This window comes from Erpetoichthys calabaricus, chromosome 2 (assembly GCF_900747795.2).
Source record: "Erpetoichthys calabaricus chromosome 2, fErpCal1.3, whole genome shotgun sequence".
Taxonomy (NCBI): domain Eukaryota; kingdom Metazoa; phylum Chordata; class Cladistia; order Polypteriformes; family Polypteridae; genus Erpetoichthys; species Erpetoichthys calabaricus.
In genome coordinates this window covers 84,388,944-84,411,078 of record NC_041395.2, presented here as the reverse complement: position 1 = coordinate 84,411,078, position 22,135 = coordinate 84,388,944, and the positions used below count along the sequence as shown (strand labels likewise).

The 22,135-nt window shown below is 37.4% G+C and overlaps 1 protein-coding gene across 1 annotated transcript in view; it reads right to left on the bottom strand.

Annotated features, from left to right (window-relative positions):
* Positions 1–1,517: 1,517 nt before the first annotated feature.
* mtmr11 (myotubularin related protein 11) overlaps positions 1,518–22,135 on the bottom strand; it is a 116,430-nt gene continuing 95,812 nt past the window's right edge. Inside the window, exons 14-17 of the mRNA XM_028794010.2 lie at positions 21,561–21,731; positions 21,233–21,439; positions 15,558–15,884; positions 1,518–4,998 (exon numbers count right to left, since the gene is read on the bottom strand). Coding sequence (XP_028649843.1) covers positions 4,690–4,998; positions 15,558–15,884; positions 21,233–21,439; positions 21,561–21,731 — 1,014 coding nt within the window. The 3' untranslated portion in view covers positions 1,518–4,689. The remainder of the gene's footprint in view (positions 4,999–15,557; positions 15,885–21,232; positions 21,440–21,560; positions 21,732–22,135) is intronic.

The following is a 22,135-nucleotide window of genomic DNA, read 5'->3' as shown; positions in this document are numbered from 1 at the left end:
TATCAATATGCATACTTTTTCCCATTTGCTTTTTATGTTAAATTAATGAAAACTGGCCATATCATTTGTGTAACAGGATTCTGCTTAGGAAAAGGTTTTAGTGCTTTAAGAACTTAAAATAATCTTGAAAAGTACATTTATAAAGTAATATTTACAATTTTAAATAAAAGTTTACTGGAATAGTGATAATGAATAAATTATTAATTGTGAGAAACACTGAAAATCTGAAATCCTTAAGTAGCAGGAGGATGTGTACAGCTGACTTTTGGCTATGAGTTTAGGGCAACACAAAGTTACATAGCACATGATACAAATCAACAATGTAAAAAATGTAAATAATTGGATTAAAAATAGATTTGCATAAAGACATAGACAACTAAAGAATTACTGTAAGTAAACCATTCAAAATGACATTTAGAATACTGTATTATATTTCAACAATTAAACAGAAAGTGTTAAAAAGCAATCCAGTTGAAGTGGCTTTCTGAACTAAAAACAATTCTTAATCGGGTAAGCAGCCTGTTTCTGCTGTCAGTTGCTAAAACCTAACAGTGCTTGTGGTATGTAAAAAATGTGATTTTCGTCGTAGTGGTGTAGTAGTTAGTGCTGCTCTAGGACAATTCCTGGGACCTGGGATCAAATGATGACTGTCTTTATGGAGTTTACATGTTCTTCACATGTTCACTGTGGTTTTCTTTATTTTATTATCACACTTCAGTTACTTGCATGTGAAGTTAATTGGTAACCTAGCGCTTGAGTGCTGCTCTGCAACACACTGGCATGCTCTAGAAGGTCTGTCTATGCTTTAATAAGCCCTAAAAATTGAAGGATAGATTATTTTATTACAGGTTATCACTATCATTTTTACCAGAGGACATTCTTTTATAGTAATACTACTAAAAAATTTGGACATGAGCGTCAGTAGGCTTTGCCCTCTTGGAACCAAGTTACCCAAACTATTCTATTCTATAACATTTCCGTATTTACCCCTCTGATACTGATCATAGGTCATTACGATAGCAATAGATAGGAAAAATTCATAATTAATTGCTGAATTACGGTATTTGAGGGTTCCTCTACAGTGCCTCTTTCTCTTGTATGATTTGGCTCAAAAACTAATCAACACATCATCATCCCATAACAGGCTTAAGTTTCGAGTTTGGTATTTTTCCGTCCAGCCGTTTTAGCTCTAAACCATCCTCAAAAAACTGAAACACACAGACATATATACACACATCATCAAGATATCAATGTTTTCAGTATCAGGGAACCCTAAAACGCTGAGATCCATTGATAACCGAAGATTAAAATTTTTGACGAATCTAAAGCATTTGCTCCTCCACCACAGACGATAGGTTATGGTGGGGAGGGCGCAAAGCAAAAAGGAAGAACAAGCTTCACTGACATGTTATAGAAAACAGTACATCACTGTGAACATAAATATTTTACCACAAGCCACAGAAAAGACAAAGTAACATTTAAACGAGCCTCTAAAAAGTTGGCATACATGAGTAATGTAGAAGACAGCAAGTTTATTTAAAGAAATACAATATTTGATTATGAAATTGGCTGCAATGAAAACCAGCACTTGCACTCCAGGTATACATTAAGTTACACAGTGTATTCAGTGAGGAGGAAGACTGGAGATTCCAAAAAGAGTAAAGCGAGTTTTTGTTTTATTCTTTAATACAATTTTCAAGATTCATTTTAAAATGATTAACAATACACCTTCAATATCTCAAATGCTCAAAGAAGTTGGTGTTTTTTTATCTCAAGGTGATTGACTAGTGGTAAATCATGGGTTCTACAGTTTCTGAGATCCCCCCTAGACACACCCATTTAACAATAATATTAACTTGCTCTATATGTGTAAGTTAGAGTACTCAAAAAGAAAAAAAAAAGATTCTCCATAGTGATATCCATGTACATAAATCTGTTTCATGCAGCAGAATGGAAACTTGCAGGTAGGGTGGCTTGGTAATGACTATCTGAGGACAAATGGATTAACGTGATATGAACAATATTAAGGAATTGTAAAAGGCATATACTGTTACAGTTTGTGTACAAGCAGATTAAGATATAAACGTTGCTTAAGGTCGTACATATATAGTCCTTTATCTAAACACTACCTCTCCTGAACAATATTTTACATGATACTTCCATTCCTCAAATTTCTGAATCCACTCATTTAATTTCATGTTCCTCAGGAGTCTGAATCAATCACGGCAGTACTGGTGACAAGGCAGGAACCAACCCTGGACAATACTGTGGATGCGTGTGCTATAGACACCCTCATTCATGCAGGGCCAATTTAGAGTCAGCCTAATGTGAATGTGTTTTGGACCTCAGGAGAAACTGGAGTCTCCAGAGACGCCTACACAGACCTGGAGAGAAACACGTGAATTCCAGACAGACAGTCTTACGGAGTTCCATGGAAGCACCATGCTCTCCATTTGTGTTTTGGTTTTACAGAAAAAAAGAGATTTTCTTCCAAGCTTCAGTCTAAATGAAATAAAAAGAATAAACAATAAACATGGCATAAGTACCTTTATAAAAAGTTACTGCATCTGACAGAAAAGATGTACCTATTTTAATATCCAACAGAACAAGAATTTTAAAAAACTACAGTGTGATAAAGAGTCTTTACAAATCTCTAGAATTACTCTCTGAAACATATTGAGCGATCTGGGTGACAAAGTGCAGTTAATACTCGTACAGGTTTAGCGGTCTTTAGAGGACATACAGCATTACAATAAACAAATGGCCAGAACCGTACCTTTTCATTACACAAGGTTATTCATATCTTTTCGTATATACAGATATTTCATTCATTTGACGTGGTTAACAATTTTTTTCTTTAAGGCAGTTAGAAAATATCAAAGTGTATTTTTGACCAAATAATTTACATTATTAAGTTAATAATATTTTTACACCCACTTTTATAGCTTTTATATTCCAGTGAAGTTATCTATCTGAAGCAATGTTAGGTTAGTGCAAAATTAAAATAAGTTCATTTCAGGTTCAGAGCATATCATGTTTATAATTTAGCAACTGATTTTGCTTTTGCTACATGTTACCCATTACTGATGTCAGACATATGCCTGAATAGGGAAGAAGAAACTATTTTTGAAACACCTATTGATGAACTAAAACAGTGTCTGAATAGTTTAAAAGCTGGAAGGCAGTAAATTTGTGTGCTAATCCATTTTAGAATAGAAAAACTAAAATATCAAATATGCAGAAAAAGATCATTAAAAGAAAGCTTGTTCAATAGAGACTTAGTTTTACAGTAATGAATAATCAATTATTTACCACAAATATACAATAAAACATGTAGGCAGGACGAATACTAATTATCCCTGTTATCATACATCACGTTTATCTAAAAAATACAAATCTTTATTTACACATGCCAGCCTATGTAAACATACACAAATACACCACTAAGGTACACTACTTCTATACTTGTTAGCACTATTACAGTGAATTCATTTTATTAATAATTTATACATTAGTCAAACATATTTCACTGTAAAGTATAAAATATCTAATAAATAAAGGTATAAAAATCACTTAAATCTCAGTAACAAAATCTGTATTATAAAATTTGGTCACTGTAATGAAATATTTTGATTAATTACTAATTTTATCCTATTTTAGAAAATAAAGGTCATATCCTTGGCCAGGGTAAGTGGGTTTAAAATAGATGGACAAACAGATTAACAATATAACAAGAGTTGAAGGTGATCCTGGACTAAAATAAATAGATTTGTTTTGTAAGAAATACAGGATGATAATATGAACAAAGCAACACATTCTTACTCTATCTCATTATTTGTGAGAACACGATTTTTGGGAGAAGAAATGCCTCATTGTATTACCTGTTTCCTTTAACCAATCGTTTTTTTATCATTTGAAGGGGTCCGTTAGATTAAAATACTGATGTAACATTATTGTGTGCAACTTTCAGACCATGAAACAATGAGGTTTAGTGCCTGTTTGTATAAACAGAACTTGATTATTCTTAGAAATCTATTGTTTTGTTAATTGATTTTTGTGGCAAATCCTTCAAGTCATGAAAATATCTATATAATCTAGTCAAGACCACATAGAAATGTGTTTGAAAGGAAAAGCCAAATTATAGAAATTCTGTTTAAAATGTTTTAAATGTAAAATTATGCAATTATTTTAAATTCAGGAGAGAGCATATAATATGAAATGTAGGATAATTTCTACATTTTATTGGTGACTTTAAGTTTCCTTCCATAAGCATTATACAACAAAGCCATCATAAATTGCATAAAGTATTGTGTTCAAAAGACACGGTGGAAATATTATCTACCAGAAGCTCATAATATAGAATAATATAAAAAAAGAATCCTGTACCAATTCTGTCTTTGCATTTGGGATTTGGACATTTTTTAATACGCTTCTCATAGTAATACGCTTCTCATAGTAAGAATGTGCAAGAAGAAGCGGTCATGCTTCTGTGAAGTACTAATGTAAATTTGTTAAATAATGACCATGGAGGTGAAGCAAGAGAAAGATAATCGTGATGCAGTGCTGTCATACTGTACCAGCCCAGTATCATTATCCTGGATTCTGTATGCACAGGAGAAAGTGAACATTAAAAATAAATACAAAATATAATTGGACCTTATAAGTTAATGAAAAGGCAAAGACTGCCTTTCACCTCTGAGATGAGAACAACTGAGCATTATTTCCCTGGTGAACTGGAATTTTTACATGTTGTAAGTCACAGGTGCCTGAAATTATTTGATGATCATTTGCATAGTCTGTGCAGATTCTTCTCTCCTTCATGATTTTTTCATTTATACACTCAACTGAGGTTTCACTGTTGTTACTGTTGTTGCAGTTCTCGACAGCACCAGTACTAGTGAGTTGCTGCTTTAGTGCTTTCTCCAGTTTGCAACGAAGCTGGTCCACTTCAGAAGCCAATAGCTCTAAGCAGGGATGAGATGATGTATGGAGAAAGCACTGAAAAACAGTAAGGATGAGAAATGTTAATGTTGTTATATTTCACAGCAATATTGTTAATGAGTAGCAAGTAGAAGCTCAGAGTAGTACAATATGTACAAAGACAATTGATCTATAACATTCCCAGTGTATCATTTTCTATTTTCTTCGAGAGATACAGTGGAACCTCGGGTCACGATCGTAATTCGTTCCAAAACTCTGGTCGCAACTTGATTTGGTTGTGACCTGAAGTAATTTCCCCCATAGGATTGTATGTAAATACAATTAATCCGTTCCGAGCTGTATGTAAATATATTTTTTTAAAGATTTTTAAGCGCAAAAATAGTTAATTATACCATAGAATGCAGTGTAACAGTAAACTAAATGTAAAAACATTGAATAACACTGAGAAAACCTTGAACAGAGAAAACTAACATTGCAAGAGTTCACGCTACAACCTTACGAACCACTCTCTGTAAACACTTTTTTTTAAGCACAGGGAAAAAAATGAACATTTGAAAAATCCGTAATTTATTCAAAAACTAACCATAAACAACCAAGAAAACTAACCTTGCATGAGTCGAGTTCTGGCATGAAGGAAGTGAGGAGGAACTGGGTGGAGAGGAGATTACAGTTTTGAGGTAAAGTCCCTCTGCACGATGCACGTCTGACCGAGAACAATGTACTGTACAGGGAGAGACTGAACACGTGCGTAAATCACTGGTGCGTATGAACTTGAAGGGAAATGAAACAGAGCACAAAGAGTTCACAGCGAATGCACAGGGAGAGACTGAACACATGCGGAAATCATTGGCACTTATGAACTGGAAGGGAAACTGGCTTGTTCGTCACCCGAGTGTATGGTCGTGAACAGATACAAAAGTTTGGCGAACGTTTTGGTCGTAATCCGATTTGTACGTGGTCCGAGACGTTCGTGACCCGAGGTTCCACTGTATGGGTATAGAAGCTCATATCCTTTTGTTAAACCAAATCTTAAGATGGGTGCTTGTATTTCTGCTTTTTCTAAATGTAATCAGTCCTTAGTTCTCCTATGTAAACTCTCATTTTCAGCTTCATTGCCTGGTTTAGCAGTCTGACAAAGAAAAATTTAAAAAGGCTCCAGGATATATGCAAATAAAGTTATTGGGACCTATTGTGATGGTGCGGGTCCTGCTCCATGCTCCCTCTTCTCAGTTTTGGGAGCTTCTCGAACCCAACACCGTCGATAACGTAACCAAATGAGCTATGCTATGATGACACCACACGAAGCAAGGGGAAGGTGCAAAGTGCAAGTGCTTTTATTAAAAACAAAAACCAAACAGTGTCCAAATAAATAGTGTAGTGTTTCCAAAATGTCCATAAATAAATAATCCATAAAAATGAGGTGAAAAGTGGAGGTTAAAAAGCAATAAATACAACCAATTAAAACAAGGTTAAAAATCAACAAGCTGGAAGCAATCCATTTTTAAAAACCTAGTGCCTTCTCGTTTTAACTAGTGGCTCCCCTGCTTCTCTCATACGGAAAATTGGAAATGATGTCAACAGACGGCAGACACACATTACATGCTGAACTTAAAGGATAAGTATGGTATTTTTCAATTTGGAAGTTATATCTTCACAATCATGATATATATATGCATTTGCCATGCAAAAATGTGTTTTAAAGTCAAGCCCTCACCGACACTTAAAAATGGGGGCTAAATGGGCTTCGAGCACTTCTGGTAGTGGCCCACTTCAAACACTCGTAGATGTCTGCAAGTCTACAGCGGTGCAATGCTGCACATCTACCTGAACTCTTCCCATCCAAACTTTGTGTGTAAACCATTTATCGGGCTCCTTCCCTCTGCTGCAGCACACTCCTGCTTAAATTAGCTAAGTACGGGAATTTCACATGCCTCCTACTGTGAATTTGAGTGCCTGACAACTTTCGTGTGAGACACGTGAGATTAAAATAAACAAAAGACTGGTCAGTTTGGCATTTTCAGGAGATTTCTGCAAATATTTGGAACCAGTTGACAATGTTTATTTACATTGATGATGGGTCATGACAATCTGTGATGGACGATATCTCTTTCTAATATCTATAACATTATTTTTGAAAAATAATGCTCTCTGCTGTGTAATCATCAGCAATTTACATTAAAGTCTTTGCACATACACACATAAGCTCACAATTAATGTAACACTGAGTTACTGCCAGTGGTCAATAAAATCTGGGCAAGAAACATAATAATGGTTACCTGAATGACACCTTTCAATGCAAAAAAAAAAATCATCTGTGTAATTTTTTGTGAATTCAGAAGTGTACATATATACATATTTTTATTTATTTATATGTATTATGTATGTAATATTTTATGTACATTTATAAGTATTATTGTAATACGAAATTATTTTTTTTCTCATGAAAATCTAATCTAATCATTAATAGATGGACCTAACAGTTTGATAGTGTGGATCTGTAAAAGATCACTGTCTTGTGTTTGTTAAGATTTCATTCCTCATGGCTTTCTGAAATATTGATAATATTGGTGATGATGGTTTTGATTCAGGATTTTAATATAATTTAGATAGGTATTCATTTAGAACAAATGATTTCCTAACTTTCATGGATTTTACACTACCTCCAATGTCAGATGTTTTTGACTGTTAAAGTACAACTATGAATTGTTATTGAACTGTGGGTAAGGCATGTTTCTAAATTAAATTATTAAATAAAATGTGAGGTTATAAATGTATTCTGATGAGTTTTGTCTTTAGTAATTGTCAATCTATTTCACTTGAACTGAACTACTACTTCAACTGAACTAATTTGTGTACTAATGTCAGAAAATCCCCTTAATGTATTTGATGTGCTCTTATCTTACTTTTTTCCATATTCCTAACATGAATGGTGTACTGTAAATTAAGTCATAGTTACGCAGCATTTGTGCCATACAAATGAGGAAGACAACTATACCATGTTACTGTCATTATTCTGAAGACAAATCTAACAGTCTCCTCATAAGTGGCTTAATCATATAAAACGAATATAAAATAATTTGGTTTCTCAAATATTTTGTGGGATTCCCACTTAGATAACATAACTAAATATTCTCAAACCTGCTATGCAAAAGATATTCACAGCACAGTACGTTTAAATAAAACACTTTATTTATGAGAAAGTTTTATAATGTTGGCATACATAGTAAGTCAATTAAGGCATCAAGCTGCAGAGACTACTAGTACCATAAGAAGAGCAATACGATCCAGTGAAGACAGAAGGGATGGGAGTATAATATTGTTAAACAAAAAATAATGAATTAATGAAAAACTATAATGTACTGGAGTGATGCCTTTCCAATGAAAAAAAAATCTCAATGTATAATTTTTGGTGGGTTTTTGACAAAACATCAATTACTAAAGCAGACTTGGAAAGACAGGTTGGTATTGGGGATATATTGTGGTTAAATTGCAGTTAAAACTGCAGTCAATGATAAGTTTATTAATGGATATGTTAGGAATACTCAACTGCCTTAGCTGTGTGAATATACATTAGACTATGTCACTTCTGTCTCATACTATCTTCCAATGGCAGTTAGACACTGTAGTAGCGTCCTGAAACTGAAGTCACCTGGGTTGACACTGACTCATGTAATGTATGTATTGGTATTCCAATACACTGAAAGCAAGTTCTGGATTGAAAATTTTTATATATTTGTTAAGACATTATGGACAGTTGGACATATCAAAAGACTTACACACATATGACTAACATATATTCTAACAATACTGTGTTTTTCTGTTATAATTGATAAAAAACAACAAATTTGTTTGGTTTGCTTATGTCTTGAAATATTCCCAGGAGGACCGGAGGAGGGCTTACGTCTTCTCCAGACCACAAGGGGGCGACCGCCCTGGTGGCTTTGGGGACCACGGGAACAGAGCTTAGAACCTCAACCCTATAGGGGCCCATGGTCACCGCCAGGGGGCGCCCCAACGCCTATGGAGCCCTGGCCCTCAGCACTTCCGCCACACACCCGGAAGTGCTGGGGAGAAGAAGACCAGGGACACCTGGAGTGCTACCGGGTGCGCAGCCGGTACTTCCGCCACACTGGGGAGTGCCGGCGGAAGCTAATCGGGAGGCACCTGGAGCACGTCCGGGTGGGTTTAAAAGGGGCCGCCTCCCTCCATTAGTTGGCTGGAGTCGGGAGTGCAGAGGACGAAGTCTTGGTGGAGAGGAGTGGAGGCGGACCTGAGAGGAAGGCATTGGAGAAAGGCCTGGACTTTGGGGGAGTTTTGGGGTTGTGTGTGGCACATTTGTATATATTAGTTGTAAATAAACGTGTGTTGGGTGATTAAACCATGTCTTCCTGTCTGTGTCCGGGCCATGTTCCACAATATATATAATTTTAATTTCATATTAATATATTTTAGTAGGTAAAAATTTTGCATCTGTTATGTGAATGCATTATGTTAATCTTTTTTTTAAACAAAGGATGAAAATTCAATAATATGGAGCACCAACCCAAACTTAGAAAAACTTCTGGTGTTAAGATAAAACAAATCCATTAAAACTGTGATATGTAACACTAGCCTACAGAATTTCAGAAAATGAAACTGCTAGATAGATATTCTTAAAACTACCAAAAAGTAATTGCTTCAAAAATTCTTTCCAAAAGTGTGTACATCTGACAATACCGGGTTTTGCTGTGGATGGGGAAAATGGAGCATTTCTAACACTGTATGATTGTTATATGATCAGCCACTGAGTTCAGTTTGTTCTGAGAATTCCATTTGTGATCTTATCTTTACTGTGGGGATTGTCCTTTCCTAACTCCTCTGCAACAGCAGGCAGGCAATGCACCTTGAATATTTTCCTGTATTTGTTTTGGCAGGACTCCTAGTCTATATTTTCCAATGCTTTGGCTACCTTGTACTTGTTTGTAACTTTTAAAAGCAGTTGTTCTCCATCATCTGTCCAGACAAAGAAGTTCCACTTTGTTCCTTCTTTGTTCATTTGGTATTTCAAGTTATTTCTGGTTTGCTCTGTAAACAAACGGTGTACCTGGCTGATAAACCTTGCACGCCCAGTAGGTAAGATTTATGCATTTTTGGCACATTTTTTAGTGTGGATGACAAACTTTTTGAAAATGATCTGCAAATGATAGTGCAGGAGGAAAACTTTTAAAATAAAAACAGTATTTTCAAATTTATGCATGGAAGTGTGGACTAAACCTAAATGAAGGTAGTCTCAAAAAACGTAATAATAGATACATTATCGTAAATTGATTCACCCTAGGAGTTCATCTGGGGAAGAGGGATCTGTCTGATAACTGTCTTGAGAAGCAGAGAGCCAAAAGAGGACACATTCTGTGATGCTGAGTTTCAGATGAGTGACATGACAGGGCTGCCACCAGAGGCCATTAGTCCAGTCTTTGAACGGGACAAAAGTACTTGGGCCGGTCAGTATATTGGGGCGTACTCAATGAGTTCCAGCCAATTCTCCAAAATAAACAGGTGACAGCTGAGACTCAATTAAGGAAGATTGGAGCTCTGATGCTTGTGAAAAAGAAAGGAAACCCAAAATCAGATCTGGTCTGGAAAATATTTGGGCTCTGGTGCCTTTATAGCACTAATGGGTTATCCCTGATTCCAGAAAACTGATTCTCAATATCTGACTTAATTCAAACAGTTAATTGAGTTAACATTTGAGATGAATAGCACACCAGCTACAGTATCTGGAATTGGAGGAAGGGTGATCAGACGTTGGATGCAAAAAGAAAAGAGTAAGCAAAGAAAGCAAAGCTATCTAGATAACCTGTGTGACTAGTAGGGGGTGTTGCAGCACCAGAAACAGACTCCACCATACAAACACAACTCCCAGGTTCAAACAAATAATTTATTAACAATAATACCTTTACCAAGGTTTCTTCCCACACACACACACACACACCCACACACACACACACAATTCCTCTTTGTTTCTCTTTTTCATCAGCCCCACACCTCCAGGCGAGATTTGTCCTTTTTCCACCAGACTCCAACACATATGAATGAAGTTGATTGGCTCCTTTTGTCTTGGACCCGGGAGTACTTCTGGTGCCAGTGCATAGCCCAATGAAATACTTCTGGGTCAATGGGAAGTCACAAAAAACAAGGAGCATAGCCCCCACATTATGCGACTCTTCAATTCCACCCGGGGGGGGCGGGGGGGGGGGGGGGGGGGGTGGTTAAACGTTAACATTATTCAGTTAAGTTATTGTCTGTCTGTATACCTGCATTGTTATCACTGTTTAATTTAATATTTTCTTTATCAGTATGCTGCTGCTGGAGTATGTGAATTTCCCCTTGGGATTAATAAAGTATCTATCTATCCATCCATCCATCCATCCATCCATCCATCCATCCATCCTAGTAGTACTCCCTGGTAGCACCCAATAGGGCCCCTCTATGGCACTACAACTTCTGCGGATGGTGTACCTGACTCCAGGGTTGCTGCCACCTAGCAGTCCGGGGTTGCATGTAGATTGAACAATTCAGCTCCCCCTGTCCTTCCTTAAAGCTAGTCTCCCAGGCTGGTAATGACCCTCTATCTAATCCTGTCAGGGTGCCAGCATATCCACTCTTCAACTGACTTCCTATGCCTAGATCTTTGTGTAGGCAGTGAACCTGCTGCCTCTTTTCATGCCTATTTGCCACTAGGGCCTCCCAGCTAGGCACAGGAAGGGAGTCCATTCTAACAGGGATACTAGTCCTTACCTGGCACCCATTACCCCTGATAATTAAGACAGTGAACCTGTGTCTGTTTATTTGGGACTAAGCAAGACTTTAAGATGTTTTCTTCGGTCTGTAAATAATGAACACCAAAAACTAATCTCACTACATTCCTTTCTCTCAGTTCATGATATGTTCAAGATGTGCAAAATATGCATATCTTTTGAAAATAGGCAGGTCACAAGCTACAATGGTCTCAATTTATGCAGTTACAAAAAAGCACATAAAACTCCAAAGTGTTTCTTTTCAAAATACATCTCAATTAATATTAGAACATAAGAAAGTTGACAAAAGAAAAGAGACCATTAAGTTTGTCAAGCCCGTTTGCTTAGCTAATAGCTAAGCTGTTCTAGTATCTCATCCAGATACGTTTTAAAGGTTGTCAAGGCCTTTGCTTCAACTACATGACTCAGCAGTTTGTTCCAGATTACCACAACTCTTTGAATAAGAAATGTTTTCCAGCAGTAGTTGTCAATGCATTCTCCCTGAATTTCTTTTTCAATGACTTTGGGAATTCTGAAGACCTGGTCATCGTTCATCCTACTCTGGTTGAACCTAAAAAAGTTTAGTTCTCTGAGTGTGTCACAGTAGGACATGTCCTTAAGTCCTGGGATGCACTTGGTTGCTCTCTTCTGCAGAGCTTCCAAGTGCAGATGTGTCTTTATTGCGTGATGACCAGAACTGTACATAATATTCCACATGTGGTCTCATCCTTTCGTAAAGAGCGTTTAAAGGTCACTGACAGTATGCAGTAGTTTTAGTAAAAACACTACACTCAGGCTCAGATTGGGGGGGTTGGATGGGTTTTGTAGTTGTGAACAGGTGCATTGCTGAGTGGCACTGGGATGTAGATGGGGAAATTGGCTCATCAACGTGCAAAAGAGGTCAGTCCAGGTGGTTTCTTCATTCATGCTCTTATTATTGTAACCAAGACAATTATGCCCACATTTATATAAAAAAGCCTGTAAAGGATAAAAAAGAGAAGGAGAAAGGAAAACCGGAGGTTAAACTGAAAGGACAGAAAAAGGAAAGAAGAGGTAGGATTGTGGCAGAACAGGTGCTGTGGTGAGGAGGAAAGCGTTTGAGGAGTGGCCTCGGGTGCAGCGAGCAGACAGCACTCATGGGGCAGGGTGACTTTTGCTGAGTGCTAATTGGGCAGGATCACTACTGCCGAATGCCCAAGGAGCAGGAGCAACCAACCAATCTACCCAATTCTCAATTAATTTCACGGGACAGTGGCAGGAGAATTGAGCAGGGCTCGCAGGGTTCCCTGCTGAATGCTTAAGGATAGTGGGGGGAACTTGAGCCAGATCGAAGGACGACTGCCCCTTACTGAGCAGACCTTACAGGGTGAGCAGAGGAGAAGTTGGTTTGACTGGATGCACTGAGGCTCGTATTGGGTTTTATGGGCAAGTCCTGACCATATTTTAACCTAGGATTTTTAACCTGCTTTTGGAATTATTTATTTATTGATTTTTAACCTTCACTAACACTGTTTTTATTATAGATTATTTATTGACTAATTTATTAAAGAAGCATGTTTTGGAACATGATAATTGTTAATAAAAGCACTTCACACTTTTACACCTGTCCTTGCTGTGTACTTTATGTATCCTCATTACCTAGTCCATCTTTGGTCATAACATTCCATATCCCAAGTTCAAGGAGGTAATGCCAACTATGGGCATCCCAGACATCACACATCTATATAGCGCAACTGTACAGTCAAAGCATAACTTCTCTCAATTTATATTAAACGTTTGTTTGCCTTCTGCACATTGCTTAGGTGATGAGAACATTATGTCAATTTAAACCTCTAAATCCTTTTCAGAGGTTGCTTCCTGTAGGACAATGACTCGCATCTTGTATTTATAATTGAAGTTCCTTTAACCTACAACTAGCAATTTACACCTTTCTATGTTAAACTAAATTCTCTAAATGTTTGCTCAGTTCTGAAGCTTGACCATGTCTTTCTGAATTGTTTTGGCTGCCTCCTCTGTATCTGCTGTCTCTCCAATTTTAGTACCATCTACAAATTTCATAAGTATACTATCTAAACCGGAATCTATGTCATTAATATGAATAAGAAAAAATAGTGGTCCAAGAACAGACCCCAAGAGACTCAAATGATCACCTTACTCCATGAGAAGCATTCTCATCTTATCTGTACTGTTTTCCTCCCATCAGTTAACCAACTTGAGATCCAGTTCTGTAGGTTACCTCTGATACCAACAGCTTCTCTTCAAAATTAATCTTTGTTGTGGGACCATATCAAAGGCTTTTAGAAAGTCTAAGTAAATTATGTTCTATGGCTGCTTTTGTCAACCATTTCTCTGTAGCCTGCTCGAAAAAATCTAAAAGATTGGTTTGACTTTTGCTTAGTATGCGATTTTCATAAAGGTACTTTTCTAACTTTTTTTTTAAAGTTTCCATTATTTTATTGTGACAATTAACACATTTTGTAGGTTGAGGGCCATTGATTTGAAAACTATTTTTGACTCTTTTTGACAAAGTTTGATATTTTTAACATCTTGTCCCTATTGTTCATGCAATACTCCAAGAGGCATTACGTGACCAGTTCGGTTTATTTTCTGATATTAGCATTCATTATATTTGCTATCACTCTTTTAATTCTTTGAAAAACCATTTAGTGATATGTTTTACATTGACTTTCTGTTCAGGTTCAGTGTTTTGGTTTTGGTAACACAATCACAAACTAGCAATTATTTTTCTGTTTCTCTAGCCATTTCTATTTTTTACATATGAACAAAGAAAATTAGTTTTGGAGCTGATGAATGTGTAGCAGTCTTCACTAACACTGTACCATAGTATAAAACAGTGCTTTGTCCCCATTTTCAATCATTTTATATTTTCGTGCACATGTGTCACTGAATGTAACCTGTGGTACATGCAGTCACGCAATTAAGTTCAGTCACAGGTTAGCACCTAGATCGACAGCTAGCTGTATAACTGAGTGGTAGAGCTCACTGCTTTTAATTTCCACCCATGCCATCTCTATAACTGCTAGGAGAGAGAGGTGATCTCTTCGAAATCTACAAGATACTGTGTCATCATGAAAAGCTGCAGGATGCTTAAGCATAAGGGTAACATACTGTTCTCACCCATGGTTAAAACTTCACTTTAAATTATTTGTCTTTTGTGATTTAAAGTAAAGTAATATTGTTTCTAACTTAGACTCTACTTTATCATTACAAATTGAATGTAGAATCCTCTGTTTGATTACAATGTTAACATATATTGTATTAATTTAATCACAAAGGACAAAATCTATACTTGAATTTTATTCTTTTAGATTATTTCTAATGTGACGGCAAAGTGAAAATTCTAAATTCAATGACCTTTGCAAGTTACAACTAAAAATATGTATGTATTTAAATACTGTAACTGATCCTATCAAACTCCTTCTTGAAAATAAGTCTGAATCGCTTGAGGTAAAAACATAAATTACATGTTAGTGAGGCATTGTAATGGCTTACAACATAATATTCTATTAGATACACAATATGTAGTTAAAATATTCTCAAATTCAAATTCAATTTTTTTTAAATTCTAAATTCTAAAAAAATGCAAAACATCATAAAATGAAATGAAATGAAAAGATAAGGCATAAAACAGGCAGAAATGTTCCTAAGTTAATGTACAATATAAGAAAATAGTTATGACCATAATGCCATTCATTTTTTTCAGTACATCTTTGAGAATATATATAAATCTTAATTTTCTGTCACATTAAGATTTAATTAAAGCAGAATTGTAACAATTTAAAGTTTTAATTTTGACGACTGGCCAAAAGATCATTTTACCTGAAGCTCCTGTGATCCTCGCAGGTAGCAACTTCTCCATAAGCATATATATGGTCCACAGAGCAGGGGCACAAGGGCCTGAAAAGATTCACACTGGTATGTGACTGGGGGATTCTGTTCCAGTCCCTGGATGTTCTTTGGAGTCTCAGATTTCTTGTAGCTTTTAAGAACCCAGTCCAATCCTGGAAGACTCTCAATTGAGGAGGTCTTACGGTGACCCCATCGGTAAGATGTAGTACTTCTCCAAGGTAGGATTTGTGAAGGTGTGGTCAGAGATCCTTTAGCAAACATCATAATGGGACCAAGGCTTGAAGAGCTGGCATCAGACTAAAGAAAGGAAAAAATTACTCCATCACATATTGTGGAAAATGTTATGCTGCCCCATTAGAAAATCATCAGTATTTACATGGCAATAGCCTTGCATTCTCTAGGTACATTTTTAAAATATGGTCTTCACTTATTCATCTGATTAAGGAGATACTAGTATATGGAAAATTTCCAAAACCAGTGGAAAAGGTAAGTTGCTTGAAGGAGAACATCTTCAATTAATTTAAAGTACAGTAAGAGATCAACTAGCAGATGGCTAGCAGGCACAGAGTAATGCAGTTATATACAATGAAACCTCGGTTTGCGAGCATAATTCGTTCCGGAAACGTGCTCGCAGTCCAAACCACTCGTATATCAAAATGAATTTCCCCATAAGAAATAATGGAAACTCAAGATGATTCGTTCCACAACCCAAAACTATTCATATAAAAATGATTAATACAAAATATAAAGTAAAAATACATAAAACATATTAACCTGCACTTTACCTTTGAAAAGAATCATGGCTGGTGTGAGTGAGTTTCTAAACTCTTGTGGGATTCCACCCAACGGGATGACACACGGAATAGCATCCCAAAGCAATTGCAGTCTCACAGCGCTGTAACAGTTCGCCGTAAAAGCGAATCCGAAAAGATCACGGACATGCTATAAGTGCCTGCCGTTGATGGGTGATACAAGGAACAAGGAACATTATAAATGCGCAGGACACAGTACTGATTGGCCACAACCCTGCCTGACTGCTGTGTCTGTGTATAGGAGAGTGGCAGATCCCACTACAATAAATAACCGCGCTGTTGCTGTTTCAAGCTGAATAAAGCTGGTGGTGCAAGATGGGGACTCGCACGTCACAGCACACATGTGCGCGCGCGTGCATGCACGCACACACACACACAGTCACAATGCTGTAGTAAACAGTATACGCTTGTATGGATGTTGACTATATGAGTGAGGCACGCCGACTCAGACGGAGAATAGGAGATGATTGCCCACAATCCCGCAGCGAGAGAGAGATGGAGAAGAACCATCAGCTCAGTTGTGATTACATGATGCTCAGCAGACAAAGCGTATACATACTACTCGTATTGCAAGATGTCGCTCGTTTATCAAGTCAAAATTTATTAAAAATTTTAGCTCGTCTTGCAAAACACTCATAAACCAAATTACTCGCAAACCGAGGTTCCACTGTATATTATTTATGGGACACCCTGTAGCAGTGAGGAGGAATATGTAAAAAAATGGCCAGTAAGTGATGAAAAGAAGAACAAGAATTATAATTTCAAAATTCTTTTCCTGTGGCAGAACTGAATAAAGCCTAATGGATCCCCAGCATACTAACTTCACTTGGTTGCAAAATGTATTGAAATCCCAGTGAACGTTTGTTGTATACACACCTCCAATTTCCGGAATTTATTAGGTTGAAAGAAATAACTGTTAAGGGAACAAGGACCACCAAAGTTATTTTTTTAGCGTGTACTTTAAGTGCCCATTTTCAGAGTGAAGAAATAAACGAGCAAACACAATAAAATATTACTTAGTTTATAATGTTATAGTGTGTAGCACAACCAGATCTCCTCAACATGAAAACATTCAGTTCCAAAGTCTCTTCTCAAAAAGTACACATTTCACTAAAGGAAAACATCTCAGCAGACTACAGTTAGTTCACCTGATAATGATATCAAATGTTGAACATGGGCCTAAACAAATGCTTTACTATGCAATTCTCTATTATACTGCACTACTGCTATGAAGCGTAAGCATTTAGTAGTATTCAGACCCCTTCACTTTCTACACACTTTATTGTGTTGTGATTGATATACAGTTAGGTCCATAAATATTTGGACAGAGACAACTTTTTTCTAATTTTGGTTCTGTACATTACCACAATGTTGTAAGTCGCTCTGGATAAGAGCGTCTGCTAAATGATGTAAATGTAAATGTAATTGTAAATGAAACAACTCAGATGCAGTTGAAGTGTAGACTTTCAGCTTTAATTCAGTGGGGTGAACAAAACGATTGCATAAAAATGTGAGGCAACTAAAGCATTTTTTAACACAATCCCTTCATTTCAGGGGCTCAAAAGTAATTGGACAATTGACTCAAATGCTATTTCATGGGCAGGTGTGGGCAAGTCCGTCGTTATGTCATTATCAATTAAGCAAATAAAAGGCCTGGAGTTGTTTGAGGTGTGGTGCTTGCATGTGGAAGATTTTGCTGTGAACAGACAACATGCGGTCAAAGGAGCTCTCCATGCAGGTGAAAGAAGCCATCCTTAAGCTGCGAAAACAGAAAAAACCCTTCCGAGAAATTGCTACAATATTACGAGTGGCAAAATCTAAAGTTTGGTACATCCTGAGAAAGAAAGCAAGCACTGGTGAACTCAGCAACGCAAAAAGACCTGGACGTCCATGGAAGACAACAGTGGTGGATGATCGCAGAATCATTTCCATGGTGAAGAGAAACCCCTTCACAACAGCCAACCAAGTGAACAACAATCTCCAGGGGGTAGGCGTATCGATATCCAAGTCTACCATAAAGAGAAGACTGCATGAAAGTAAATACAGAGGGTGCACCGCAAGGTGCAAGCCACTCATAAGCCTCAAGAATAGAAAGGCTAGATTGGACTTTGCTAAAGAACATCTAAAAAAGCCAGGACAGTTCTGGAAAAACATTCTTTGGACAGATGCAACAAGATCAACCTCTACCAGAATGATGGCAAAAAAAAAATTATGGAGAAGACGTGGAACAGCTCATTATCCAAAGCATACCACATCATCTGTAAAACACGGTGGAGGCAGTGTAATGGCTTGGGCATGCATGGCTGCCAGTGGCACTGGGACACTAGTGTTTATTGATGATGTGACACAGGACAGAAGCAGCCGAATGAATTCTTAGGTGTTCAAAGACATACTGTCTGCTCAAATCCAGCTAAATGCAGTCCAATTGATTGGGTGGCATTTCATGATACAGATGGACAATAACCCAAAACATACAGACAAAGCAACCCAGGAGTTTATTAAAGCAAAGAAGTGGAAAATTATTGAATGGCCAAGTCAGTCACCTGATCTTAACCCAATTGAGCATGCATTTCACTTGTTGAAGACTAAACTTCAGACAGAAAGGCCCACAAACAAACAGCAACTGAAAGCCGCTGCAGTAAAGGCCTGGCAGAGCATTAAAAAGGAGGAAACCCAGCATCTGGTGATGTCCATGAGTTCAAGACTTCAGGCTGTCATTGCCAGCAAAGGGTTTTCAACCAAGTATTAGAAATGAACATTTAATTTCCAGTTATTTAATTTGTCCAATTACTTTTGAGCCCCTGAAATGAAGGGATTGTGTTAAAAAAATGCTTTAGTTGCCTCATATTTTTATGCAATCGTTTTGTTCACCCCACTGAATTAAAACTGAAAGTCTGCACTTCAACTGCATCTGAGTTGATTCATTTAAAATTCATTGTGGTAATGTACAGAACCAAAATTAGAAAAAAAGTTGTCTCTGTTGAAATATTTACGGACCTAACTGTATATATATATATACAGTGATCCCTTGCTATATCGCGCTTCGCCTTTTGCGGCTTCACTCTATCGCGGATTTTATATGTAAGCATATATAAATATATATCGCGGATTTTTTGCTGGTTCGCGGATTTCTGCGGACAATGGGTCTTTTAATTTCTGGTACATGCTTCCTCAGTTGGTTTGACCAGTTGATTTCATACAAGGGACGCTATTGGCAGATGGCTGAGAAGCTACCCAACTTACTTTCTCTCTCTCTCTTGTGCTGACTTTCTCTGATCCTGACGTAGGGGGTGTGAGCAGGGGGGCTGTTCGCACACCTAGACGATACGGACGCTCGTCTAAAAATGCTGAAAGATTATCTTCCCGTTGCCACCTTCTGTGTGCAGCTGCTTCGTGAAGCGACATGCTGCACGGTGCTTCGCATACTTAAAAGCTCAAAGGGCACGTATTGATTTTTGACTTTGTTTTTCTCTCTCTCTCTCTCTCTCTCTCTCTCCCTCCCTGCTCCTGACGGAGGGGGTGTGAACTGCCGCCTTCAACAGCTTTGTACCGGCGGTGCTTCGCATACTTAAAAGCCAAACAGCTCTATTGATTTGTTTGCTTTCCTCTCTGTTTCCTTTGAAGAGGAAGATATGTTTGCATTCTTTTAATTGTGAGACAGAACTGTCATCTCTGTCTTGTCATGGAGCACAGTTTAAACTTTTGAAAAAGAGACAAATGTTTGTTTGCAGTGTTTGAATAACGTTCCTGTCTCTCTACAACCTCCTGTGTTTCTGCGCAAATCTGTGACCCAAGCATGACAATATAAAAATAACCATATAAACATATGGTTTCTACTTCGCGGATTTTCTTATTTCGCGGGTGGCTCTGGAGCGCAACCCCCGCGATGAAGGAAGGATTACTGTATATATAAATTTATGTATAAATTTATTTAAAGTACCCCGGGGACAAATAAAGTTCTATCTATCTATCTATCTATCTATCTATCTATCTATCTATCTATCTATCTATCTATCTATCTATCTATCTATCTATCTATCTATCTATCTATCTATCTATCTATCTATCTATCTATCGATCGATGGAGGTGCCTGATTTAGTATACTATTTACTGTTCTATCTGAGATGAAGGAAATGCTACTGCATCAGTCTCATCCCCACCTGTACAACCTCACAACAATGAATATTTAATCAGGATATTAAAATTAAAACTATGACACAGTGGCATGCAAATGCAATCACTAGCATTTTACTGGGATCAGGATTTGAGGTGTAAACATGAGTATTAACTTAATGTTAAAACAGGGGTAATAAAGAATTTAGCAGGAGGTTTTCTGGGCTCTGATATGCAACTATTAAATATACAACTCTCTGTACAATTTTGAATTTCCTCAGGACTGCTGAATAAGTATGGAGACTTTAAAGTAATGTTTTCTATCTCTCCATCCATCCACCCATTTTTTTTTAAAGGCATTGTCTCCACTTTATGGTCTTAGATAGCCAAAGCCCACCTCAGCAGCACTGGGCTCAAGACATTGACTAACCCTACATTAGATGCCAGTCCATTTTCAAGTCCCAGTCATTTGCACATCCACACACAGTCATACTGCAACAACACAGAGTCACTTTTTAACACAGGGAAAATGGAAATATTAAAAAAAAAAAGTTCTTTAGATGCATGGAGAATATGTAAGGTTCACATGGACAGTGACTAACTGTGGGATGAAAAACCCTGGTTCCACAAGATGTAAGGTAGCATCGCTTACTACTGTGCCACTCAAAATTATCATTTATAATAAATCTCTCATCTACCTAGAATAAAATCAAACTTGCCTTATGAAAGCTGGGCAAATCTGAGCACCTGTTTATCCAATGATTAGAAGTGTATCCAGGATGGCAGAACTGTGCCCGTCGCTTTGGGCTACACTGGAGGGCCCAGTCCCACACTGAAGGCAGAGGGCAGCCAGCAGAGCTCAGAACAATCTGTCTATTCACCACATCATACCAGCCATTGACAGGAGTGTAGCTTTGTGATGTATGCTGGAATAGAAACAATGTAAAGCACTAAGTTAAAAAAAAAAGCTGCAGGGTATGTGTAATTGTTCAGTATACTATCACAGTAAGACATAGACGAAGACATTCTTTTCAGACAGCTCCTCACCTGGATTCTGCGTGCTCTCTCACGCTGACAGTTGGCTAGGAAGGTGTTGAAAATGGGAATGTAGGTGCTGTCATGCACAGCTACCAAGTAGTCTTCTGTGATTTCAAAGTATGAAGGGAATTGTTTGAGAAGCTGCCACACGCAGTCAAGGAAAAGTAGGAACACAGGAGACTAGAAAGAAAGAGAAGAGATCATGATACTTACATTTGTGGAAATGGCAGCATAAAACAAAAGTGCTAGTTCAAAAATGTCTTGTACACTTATACCACTAATTGTTTTAATAGGCTATCCTGTTGGGTAGGGGTTGTCGGGGAGCACAACAAACACTGTGGACAATAAAGTGAAGAAGTAATAATGGGATATGGCAGAACTCCCCTCCACATGCTGTCATACCCAGCCTGCATTGTTGAAGCCAGACATGATAGATCCATGGACTTTAGACCATGGAGGTTTCTCCAGTATTTGGGTTTCCCCATTATTGTGAACCAGTAAGACACATCAACATCTGAACCGTTGATAATAATATATTACTAATATTACTACTACTACTACTACCTCATCCTCAAAGCTACTTA